The sequence below is a fragment of the Cynoglossus semilaevis genome, chromosome 20 (genome assembly GCF_000523025.1).
Source record: "Cynoglossus semilaevis isolate Cse_v1.0 chromosome 20, Cse_v1.0, whole genome shotgun sequence".
NCBI classification, from domain to species: domain Eukaryota; kingdom Metazoa; phylum Chordata; class Actinopteri; order Pleuronectiformes; family Cynoglossidae; genus Cynoglossus; species Cynoglossus semilaevis.
In genome coordinates this window covers 7,619,460-7,630,219 of record NC_024326.1, presented here as the reverse complement: position 1 = coordinate 7,630,219, position 10,760 = coordinate 7,619,460, and the positions used below count along the sequence as shown (strand labels likewise).

Below are 10,760 nucleotides of genomic sequence, written 5' to 3'. Positions count from 1 at the left end.
AACCCAATTCTAATCCTAAATCCAAACTGAACCTAAAATTATCCTTTTATTCAGTGGACCCCTGCCAAATATCCATTGCTGCAGAATGTAGCAGCAAGAGTAGTATTGTTTACATGTGGGTGGACCCGCACACTGAACAGACATTTAGAGCGTGTTTATAGCATCGCCTGCTGGGGTTGATATTTGGTTCTTGTTTGTAAAGAAAAGGACACAATTACAGCATACTGTTTTTACTGCTTTAAGTTGTGTTTTTTTATTATTTGTTGCTAGGTATCAGAGAATTTGACCAACAGGTTTGGAGCAAGGCAAGGCTGCTTTGCATGTAGGTAATTTAATTTGTTTTACATTAAAGAACAATGTTGATAATTTAAAAAATAATTCAAAATAAATACAGAAAAGACAATTGGATGCAAATAAAATGATGAAATGATTTAAGATCTCAATTGTCAGCATAACAGAAAAGTTTTAACCTGGATTTAAATTTGGTTTCACTACCAGTTAGTCATTAAAATTGTTTTTTCTGCACAGCAAGGCTACAGCAAACAGAGAGATAACAACTGTGTGTATTGGTGGCATTGGTAAACGAGCTGCTGTCTTTCTGCATTCTTCAGATATAGGAGGTAAGTCCTTATTTTTACGATTTCCAGTCGACTTTTGTGACTTTTCAAGATTCTCCTAATTGGCCCCAATGGGATTTTGAGCCAAAACCCCTGACGTTCACATCTGTCTTTCACTCTCTCCACCCCCCAACCCTTTGCACTCATGACAGTATCATTGTAATCTGTGCTGATAATATTGTTGTAGTTTTAACAAGATTTCAGTGTTTCATCATGGCATGTGACCGCTTCTATTCCAAGATTTAATTTCCTCTCTTTTTTCTCTTCCCTGCTGTCATCTTTGATACTCTTCACCACTATCACATGACAGATGCTCCCCTCCAGACCCTATAATTATATTTCCAGCTTCAGATTCATAATTCATCACACCAATGCAGGCTTGCATTCCTTATATATAAAAAAGGAAACTGAATTGTTTAGAGGCACTCATGCAAGCGCATTTACAGTAATTTCTATAAATTAATTATTGATGAATGTACAAAAGAAAAAGTGTAAAAATAAATTAAGATGCATGGGTAATATTAATGGATTTCTCCGCTTGTAATGTATTTTCACTTAAAGTACGTAAGTCATGAATATGTAATGCTGATATTGAGACTCAATTGGGAACAATGTGCTTCTTGTCGTTCTGTTCTTGACAAAATAAAAGCACCTCTATTAATAAAGTACCGAATAATAAAACCAGTAATAACAGGAGCAGTGCCAGAGACACAGGCGCAAATCCTTCATCTCCACCAGGCGGGAGATGAGTACAAGCTGGGTGTGACGAGTGTGGCAGCAGATGTAACTCTGTGCCTTTCACATTGTGCAGCCTCAGAGTGCTGTGCCTTGTAAATCATTCACGAAAGTAGACACAGGCTGAGCACAGACAATGGCTGTTTCTGCTCTACTTTTTTTCCCAAAGCTTTTACTCTTCACAGCTTTACAAAGCCTTTATGAATTGAAGAAAGAATTCTTCAACATTAAATGAAAGCAACAAGCAAATATGCAAATGCGTACTGATGTGTAGTGATTAAAATATAGATGTATTATGTTTTTCACCAGGCTGATGTCATAACTATATTCTTTTTTTTTATATAACTAATGAAATCAGCGGAAGTACTTTTAGGTCTTACACTAATGATAAAGTTCTTCCTACAACTGTACAGTTTGCCCTGTAACAGCTCCTGTGGCTATACTGTCTGCTCCTTCCTCCCTCACCTCTTTTTTCCCCCCTCGGTTGTCTCCCCTACAGTATATAATGTCGGTGTAATCAATGTCCATCTACTTACGTAACATGCTCTAATATATGGTTAGTATGTGTTGTACAAGCCATAAAAAAATTGCAAAAAGATTGTCTTGACAAAATATCAATATTATTTTTCCCCTCTGATTCAGTAATAGACACAGAAAAAAGTAAATATATGTTTATATATATATATCATTACTGTGTATATATGTATATACATGTATAAATATATGTTTGTTCAGAGTTAAAACAGATAGAGTGAAGTCACCAGAGACATTCTTTAATGACAATGCATTACAGGTTTTAACAGCTGACATCATATGTGAATGTCTGCTCGCATTCAGGAGACATTTGTCTGAACTGGTTGAATTTCTTTGCAGCAGTTGATTGAGTCACAATGTCTGTTCCATTCCTCCCATACACGCCCATGTATGGACTTTTGTTGGATTACTGTCAGAATTCAGCTATAACCACCCTGACAGTGAAGCCTGAGACAACGCCCTGTTGCTTGCTGTGGGCCGTGCTGGAATGTATTTGCGCAAATATTTCCTGGATGTGTTGAAAAAGCAGTTGAAGTCAGTCAACCTTACTTTTGTTACTAGTTATGCAGAACAATACCTGAGTTATAAAATGATGTGTAAAATCATTATAATCAGGTTTAATACTTAGAAGTGCATTATCCTAATGTATTTTTCTTATAAAAGAAATTATCAAAACTATTCAAGAGAGCAAACATGCAGCCAGAGCAAACATGCAGCCAGTAAAGAACACTGTATCGTTTACTCCGAGCACTATATTAGTATAAACCAAAATACCCAAATTTGTTACTAACCGATAGAAAACCCCAGCAGCCCTCCACTGCAAGTATCAATAAAACCTTCATGAACGCAAACACTTTAAACGCAAGCATGGTGTTAAAGTGTATTAAACAACGTAGAATATGTACATCAGAGTTTTCAGTGCAAAAGACTTTTTACCATTAAGAAAAAGAGCCTGGAAAAACATTAAAAATATCAAGCAAAATCTGGGCAGTGTGGGCACAAAACACCGCCACCTGCAGGATCTCATTTTCTCAATTTGTGTTCAGGGGTATATTCAATTTTTAAATCCTAGGTCTGGCCATGTGTTGGACAGTGAAGAGTAAAACTTAATTTCAATGCTTCATTGTTCATGTTTTTTTGCACACATCTGCAAGAGTTTTGAATTTTGGTCCGAGTGCGTTGAGGAAGTCGAGATTTTCGTTGTCGCCGAATTCACTGCAGCAACCGACGGAGCCAGCCGCCGAGCCGGCCCCTTCAAACCCATAGGAGTGGATGATGTCGTCAGCGTAGCGTCCATCCTCCTCTGATACAAAGTAATCCAGTTTCTGTGAGAGGAGAAAGGAAAAGAGCGCAGAAACAGGTTGTTATGACACCAAGTGAGCTAAACCCACAAGATGTGAGGGGAGATAACACAGCAGTGGTCAGGCTGGGCAGTTCAGGATATGGCTGACACTCTGATATTACACATTGAACAAACACTTCACCAAAACATTTGACACAAGACACAAATTGTGTTTCTCCACCCGAGAATTGGAGTATTATTAAAGTTTACGAAGGATACTATCAGACCGGAGAGGGAGAAAGAGAGAGAGATTATCTTACACACGAGAGTCACCTGAGCTCAGCTCTTACAGATAACCAAGATGTTATTAAAGCTAAGAGCTGCAGGCCTGTGTGAACATTCAATTCTGTGTCTCTGTCCTAGTTTCACAAACGTGTTCACAAAAGGTGGTTCATGTTCTGAAAGTGTGATGAAAACTAAATTGTTAATGTTAATAACAATGTTGTGCCATAGGACAAAAATAGACTTCATACTGCTGTGTGTCAGTTAATTACTGACTTAAAAATTTAAAATCCACATGTGCAAGCACATTTATGTCCCATTTAGCTCTGTGGCAAGTTGCATAGTAATACCTGCTGCAATATTGCATGAAATCACACATATTCAGCAGTGTTTTCCATCCATGCCTGTGTTACAATTTTGCTGTAAGAGCTGCAGTTCCCCAAAGCTTCAACAACATAGATTAAACTATTACCTTGTGGAGATAGCGTCCGTTTGTCTGCCAATTGTGGAGAAAAGAAGCGTCTTGGACATATCGGCTGTCGGCGCTCACGCCACTGTTAACAAGATGGCCATAATGACCGCCAAGTTTTCCATTCTGATCAAACTGGCCAGAGTCAATTTCATTGGACTTGTATCTCCAGCTTTCGTGTATATTGTGGCCTCCCATGGTGCCCATACTCCCCTTGATATATCCTGTATTCAGGTCCTTGACTGAACCCTTTGTTAGGTCTATGTCTACTCCAGAGGTAGGGACAATGATGAGGCTGGCATCCTGAGGAGCAAATAAAAAAACAGACAGTCCAACATCAACATCAGGTCCACAATTCAAACTTTATTCAAGTGTCTTAACCATAGAGTTCAGCATCATCACCACGGTGGCCTTACCACTTCATCTCCTTTCCCCTCAGTGTTTGATTGGAGCAAAATTCCACCACTGTCTCCTGTGTCCTCAATTTCTCGCTTTTCCCTCTTTGTCACACAGATGAAAGCAAGGAGTAAACCTGATTAAAAAAATAAATAAGGCATGACAGTTAGAAATGATCACATTGGAAAATGGTTGTTTTTAATTCAGAATGTGTGACAATCATTGCTGGTTAGATTTCATGTGGTGTACAGCAGCATCGAGACAACTCACTCAACAACTACATTTAAAAACTTCCTATAAACGTTTTGTTTACCTGAACAGAAAAACTGTTTGTTTATCTACACTGTTCGGCCCAGACATGTCTGCTGGTGTCTGTGGTTTACTTACAGAGCAGTAGGAGCAGAAGCAGAGGTAACAACATAGCCAGTACAGCAAGTCCTCCTAATGTTACGGAGCGGTCCTTGGCCAAACAGATGCCATTTCTGCACTGGCAAATTCTGACTGTCACTGTCTGTGTTTTACCAAAACCCTGTAGATCCGTAACATCAACAGGAACCTGGTAGATCCCCCTCGGGAGCTCTTTGATCTGCTTCAAGATGCCTGTTGTGGCTGAAGAGTTAAAAAGACAACGCAGCTCAGCATGGTACAGAACAGTGAGACATTGAAGTTTATCAGCAAGATATGCTTTGATTTTACTTTTAAAGTTAGCAAGTATTTATACCCACTGTGATCATGGCATTTCTCTGTCGCACAGAAACAGTTGATAAAAATGCAACCACCTACCATTATAGGTTGCCATCGTCCATTTTCCATCATTGTCCTTCGGCAAATTGAAACTGAAAGGTGAAGAAAATGGCGACTCGTCTTTGTCTTCAGCCACAACGTACACAGAGCCCAACTCTCCATCCTTCTCACAGATCACCCGTTCGCCGGTGGGTAGCGTCGGCACGTTGTCGTTGACGTCCTCCACTTGAATAATGACGGTTCCTGTGCCTGTTTTAGAGGCTGGAAGGGAGACATTTTTAATTAAATCAGGTCTAATGAAAGACAATCATCAACTTTATTATTGTGAATCCGGTAGTAGTTAGTTGCAGGAGAGCCAGAGCACTTCAGGAAAAGGCATAAAGCATTTTCAAAAGCAAAACACTGAAGAGACAGGCTTGGCTAGGTGTGAGATCTGTGTTAGCAGCTACAGTCAAATACAATTGGTTCAAAGACACGTTAACATGCAGGGGCCAAGTGAGGTGTCCTCAGAGCAGCAGTCTTACACATGGCCAGATTTTTATAGATTAAAAAGTAGTTGATGTTCAGCGTAGACACTGGAATTTCAGCTTATTGGCGTTATTGTTTCTGTCATACTATTCATACTTGTCTTTGTTATTGTTTTCCATTGATCCATTAAGGTGTTGCTTAACTTTTTGTTAGGAACTCACCAAATGCTCATTACTTCCAGGCATTAGCTGCTTGACTCTTTCCATGGAATTTATTTGATTAATTTTCCTCTGAAACTCATGGATGAGTCAGTAATCAGTTTACATTACATTTGTGTAGGGAGAACAAAAACAAAAGGTGGAAAAAAAAGTTTGTTTCGACAGAAACCAGTGAGGTTGGAGCCAGAATCCTAAAAAACATGTCGCTGCCGAGACAATTCCAACAAATTACAAGAGAAACACGCCTTCTTTAGACATGCTGAGTTTGATGGAATTCACAAACCACCACTTTCTCAGTCAGTCTTATGAATGTTTGCTAAACTCAAAGGAGACAATGTTTATGAAGCATAAACGGGAACAGATAATTAAGTAGCAGCACTGTTTTGAAGACTTTAACATGTTTATACACGAACCCATTTTAAGCTGAGGATTTTCTTATGAACTTCCTGGAAGGAGGTAAAAAGTGTCCAACTTTAACAAACAACTTACTGACATCGACAGCTTTCATTGTTATGTTGTAAATCCCATTCTGGACAAAATGTGACTCCTTGTCAATTGTATTTGCCACCCTCAGCTCTCCTGTATTCTTGTCAACATTGATCCAGGCAGCTGGGTCTGTAGACTTGTAGTACCTGAGAGAAAGGAAAAATACATGTGTGTTACAAACACATTCTTCAGTGTCAGCAGTCAAAGTCTGCCCCCCAGTGTTGAAGGAATGCAGCAGTGGTCGAAATGACAATTTGCAGCAAATAGAGACTTTAATGATGTGAGAATACAAGTGTCTTACTTGATGCCATCACTGCTCTTGGTTTCAGGATCTGTGGCTGTGTAGCTTCCTATCAGTGTACCGTTGGGGGTGTTTTCTTTGACTGTGAAGCGAACAGTGGGAGCGCTAAACTCTGGACCTTCATCAATGTCAGTGACGCTGATGTCCACAGGGACAGTCTGCCATTTGGCATCGGTGTTGCTCAGGTCAGCTTCGTTACGTGCCATTACCTCCAGCTTCACGTTTTTGTTCTTCTCAAAGTTCAAGGGCTGCAGAATAAAAAATGTCAATATTAAAAAAACAAATCTAGAGCTGCATGTCAACATTTCTTACTAGATTAATTATTTGTTTCCTGGAATGACCACAGTATACATTACCACTGTTGTGACACATTATTAATGTTGCATTATTGTGTAATGGGGCTTAAACTGTTCTCCAAAATATTGTTTTTAGTGAATATAGTGGTCAAACCTGAGTTAATGTGTTTTAGCCACATACTTACAACAATAAATCTTTTTGTCTTATTTACCTTGACAACATACAGAAGACCCTCATTGGTTTTTGGATCAGTATCAATCCTGAAAATCCCATTTTCATTTCCTTTGGTGATGATGAACTTTGACTTCCAGTTTGGAGTGTTGATTAAATCCTTGTCCTCCACTGGGATGTGGAGGATGAGTTTGTCCTGTTCATTTTCTTTGACATTGGCGTTGTACTGTAAATTAACATTTTTTTAATTACAAAACGATTGTGTTTTGTTAAATTTTTGAGGTCTCGCTCCTATAATGTAAAGCAGCGTCACTGTGTGTCTTTGACAACTTACAGATGCTTTGGTAAAAGTTGGAGGGTTGTCGTTAATGTCCCCTATTGTAATGGTCGCTGTCCCGGTGTTTGATAGACCAATGGGGGCACCATTCATATCCTTAATCTCTACTGTCACCAACTGCTTGTCTTTAACCTTGAGAAGAATGTAATGAAAAACAAGGCATATTGAAAGGATCAGTTGAAACTTCTAGAGTATCACTATTTGTTGGTTGTGTAAATTACTAACACCAAGACAGCAGGGTGTACCTCTCTGTCCAGGTTGCCGACTAATGTGGTGATCACGCCAGTTACTGGGTTAATGGAAAACTTATCAGAACCCGTCAGGAGAGAATATTTAATCTTGACGTGTGTAGTTCCTTCTTGGTCTCTGTCTGTAGCTTCCACCTTGCCCACAGATGTCCCTGTGGAGGAAAAAACAATGTATCAAGTCCACTGACATCCTCACTGTGGGTCAAACACTACAGCTCAACAGGTTTGAAACACACTGACCTGATTTGCTGTGCTCCAGCACACTGAACTGAAGGGCACTTTTAAATTCTGGAGCATTGTCGTTCACATCATCCACTATGATCTGGATGGGCAGAGGCGAGTCTGTGGGTTGCATTGTGTGCTTGTCAAACACTTTGGTCGTCAGCTGTGAACAAAAAAAAATTAACTTAAAAGGAGTCACATACATTAGTTGTTAGGATACGCTGAAGAAAATGTTCGCCCAAAAAGTTTATTTTACACAACAAAATAAGAAAATGGGATGCTGTCCACTGTGTCTATTTGTACATTTGAATTTGAAAAAGGGCATACCCCTTTTAGTTGGACATGATTGGTAGTATAACTGACTTATGTCCAAACATTAAAAGTTCCTCATTTAAATACAATTAATTAGAATGGGATTTTTAACATTCAACCATTCCTGACTGAATCACATTATCATTTACTCACTGTAAAGTTTGGGAACATCTCACGATCGACTGTTTGATGAACTTTCAACATCCCACTGTCTTTGTCCAGGCTGAAGACACCAACCGGGTGCTCATTGAAACCTGGTCCACTGAAGGTGTAGTACACATCATGTGTGGCAGAAGAATCTGACACAATCTGCAAAAGAAACCACATAATTTCAGTCAGTCAGAGGAATGCACATATACTTTCAGGAAGGTAAGATTATTTATTTTTATTTTTTTTGATAGATTTTATTAATTAGTACATGGGAAATTGTCCAATACTCTGTTGGCTATTTCAAATGAAGATTGGAGATTTATTTTTTGAAATTCTGAAATGTCCAGCACTCTCCTCAGACTTAGACTCAGATAAAGAAATATTGCATGAATTACTTTTCTCTCCGAGTCTCTGGTCAAGCAGCTTTTAAGAACAATTATCATCAAAAACGCTTCATTTGATATTCTTCCCGTTCTCAGTCACAACCTTTTGTGTGACAGACACTTCAACAGTTGATACTTGGCAAAGGATTAAAATTAGTCATCAACAAAAGTCACCTGAAAGTGAGGCAATTAAATGATGTGGCTGTGAATCATAATGTCTGGGAATTAAAAAGAAATTAAAAACATGTGATGCAATATATATATATATACAGTATATGGCAATAACTTTATATAAACAAAAATGTTCATATAGCATGAGGGTCTGTAATGCACAGTAAACATATAATGCCATTCACCGCAATGCTCGTCACACATTAGATGTTGTAAAATTAGATTGGAGGCTGATTAGATGAGGCATACTTCCAATTAAAACAATGCATTAGTGATTGATAAAAACCATGACCTCAGTGTTGATCGTGCATTAGCACAGAACTATTATTATTAATGTTAATAATAATAATAATGAGGCTATAAATAAGAAAAAAACACCAGTAATGTTTGTACATTTGAAATGAGAAATGTGAGAAATTGCTGTTCCACATTGGCTGCTGCAAATATTTACAGACCCAAGGGAGTGGGAGTTCCTGTCATTTCCCCTCTGGGCTTTCCTCTCACCCACTGCTCAACCCTGCTACATTGCAGTACATGGCATGTGTTATTACCCTCTCAATCTCTTTTGGATAAGGTCCGGGGTCATTCTCCAAGATGTTGAAGGGTGGAGGGCTCCACCTTCTTTTGGTGCGCTTCAGGAGCCCCTCTTTAGGCTTTCACATTTAGAAAAGTAAACAGAGAAAGGGAAAAGGTAAATGACTATTATTACCGCTGTGGAGCATTTATTACGAAAGAAGAGACAGTATCTTGCCCAGAGCGCTTCTCACCTTTGGCTTCTGCAGTGTGCTGTGGATAAGGTGAACTTCCATCTCACTCTGCGGTCCACTACCGTCCTCTGCCCGCACATAAAATGTCCGCCCTCCTGCTCCAACATACACGTCCGTCACGGCTACTATTCTTCCATTGTTAAATTCAAAACTTTCATCAGACAAAGTCAGCCGCAATGTTTTACTGTCGCAGTTTGCGGTTCCCACTGAGCGGAGAGTGGGGAGGAAATGGGGGAAACGGAGAGAAAAGAGAACGAATGTCAGGACATTGTGTTAGGTGAGTTTATGGTGCGTTACGGTGAGTTTAGTGCAAGTAGATTAATAATGGCCGGAAGTACCTTTAGTTAGTTCAAAGTCTGGCTGAATTTGCTGCGGCACCAGCAGATACAGAGAGTCCGGGATAAAACACGGCTCCACACGGAGCAGACTCTATAGCGACACAAGGAAATATTGTTGCGTTTAACCATATTTAAAGCAAGGTTAATATAAACGTATCGACACAAATACAACACAAACAAACTAAAGCTCTATAAAATGTTTGAACAGAAAAACTAACATGATACATTTACATTTTTAAAAGTTAAAAAGGAACGTACCAGCATAAAACTTAAAGCGAAAACGAAAATATTCGCCATTTCTGGCAGTTCCTTGCCGTCCCAGGCAGGAGTCCGGGCTACAGTGGAGGTGAATCAGTCAGGAAAAGTGACAGTTGAGGAGCCTGTGCTATCTCCGTTCAAAAACAACAAGAACGACCAGAAAACAGGAAAGATGAACCTACACCTGCATGTATGCCCTGGGCGAGCACAGACAGCCCGTATTGCTGCCGTGACTAATCGGACGGACACACCTTAAATTGCCCCACCCAGGCTGTGACAGCCCAAAGAAGCACCTTAGGTCGGCTGTGCCTCGGCGTTGATCAGCCGTCTTACTGAACACGTCAAAGACTTTCAAGTTTGAATATATATGTGAAGGGTGAATGTTCCCGTATTTCCACCAGGAGGGGGCAACCTTGCACCAGTCTTTTGGCAGGCAGAAACGGTTCTGCATTCAATTTCAAAAGTGCCAAGTGTGGCGAAAGAACTCAAAAACAGAGAGTGACAACAGTAAATCTGTCAGGGAAGAGTTAAGAGCCATGTGAGTTACAGATGTGTATTTATAAGAAATAAAGTG

The 10,760-nt window shown here is 39.6% G+C and overlaps 1 protein-coding gene across 1 annotated transcript; it reads right to left on the bottom strand.

The window, feature by feature from the left end:
- Positions 1 to 2,104: 2,104 nt before the first annotated feature.
- dsc2l (desmocollin 2 like) lies at positions 2,105 to 10,541 on the bottom strand. The gene is made up of 16 exons (XM_008334375.3): positions 10,187 to 10,541; positions 9,929 to 10,019; positions 9,591 to 9,796; positions 9,375 to 9,476; positions 8,273 to 8,428; positions 7,826 to 7,970; positions 7,583 to 7,737; positions 7,335 to 7,469; positions 7,041 to 7,226; positions 6,533 to 6,780; positions 6,235 to 6,377; positions 5,099 to 5,320; positions 4,703 to 4,924; positions 4,336 to 4,451; positions 3,923 to 4,222; positions 2,105 to 3,211 (listed from the first exon to the last, which is right to left on the bottom strand). The coding sequence occupies exons 1-16, from the start codon at positions 10,223 to 10,225 to the stop codon at positions 3,014 to 3,016; spliced, it is 2,664 nt and encodes an 887-aa protein (XP_008332597.1). The 5' UTR covers positions 10,226 to 10,541; the 3' UTR covers positions 2,105 to 3,013.
- Positions 10,542 to 10,760: the final 219 nt, after the last annotated feature.

Excerpts from the sequence above, each read along its gene's own strand:
- dsc2l (XM_008334375.3), bottom strand. The coding sequence starts at position 10,225 with ATGGCGAATATTTTCGTTTTCGCTTTAAGTTTTATGCTG. Across the intron at positions 4,925-5,098 it reads GACGATGGCAACCTATAATG|CCACAACAGGCATCTTGAAG; the intron begins GTAGGTGGTTGC and ends TTAACTCTTCAG. Across the intron at positions 4,223-4,335 it reads AGGGGAAAGGAGATGAAGTG|GATGCCAGCCTCATCATTGT; the intron begins GTAAGGCCACCG and ends TTTGCTCCTCAG.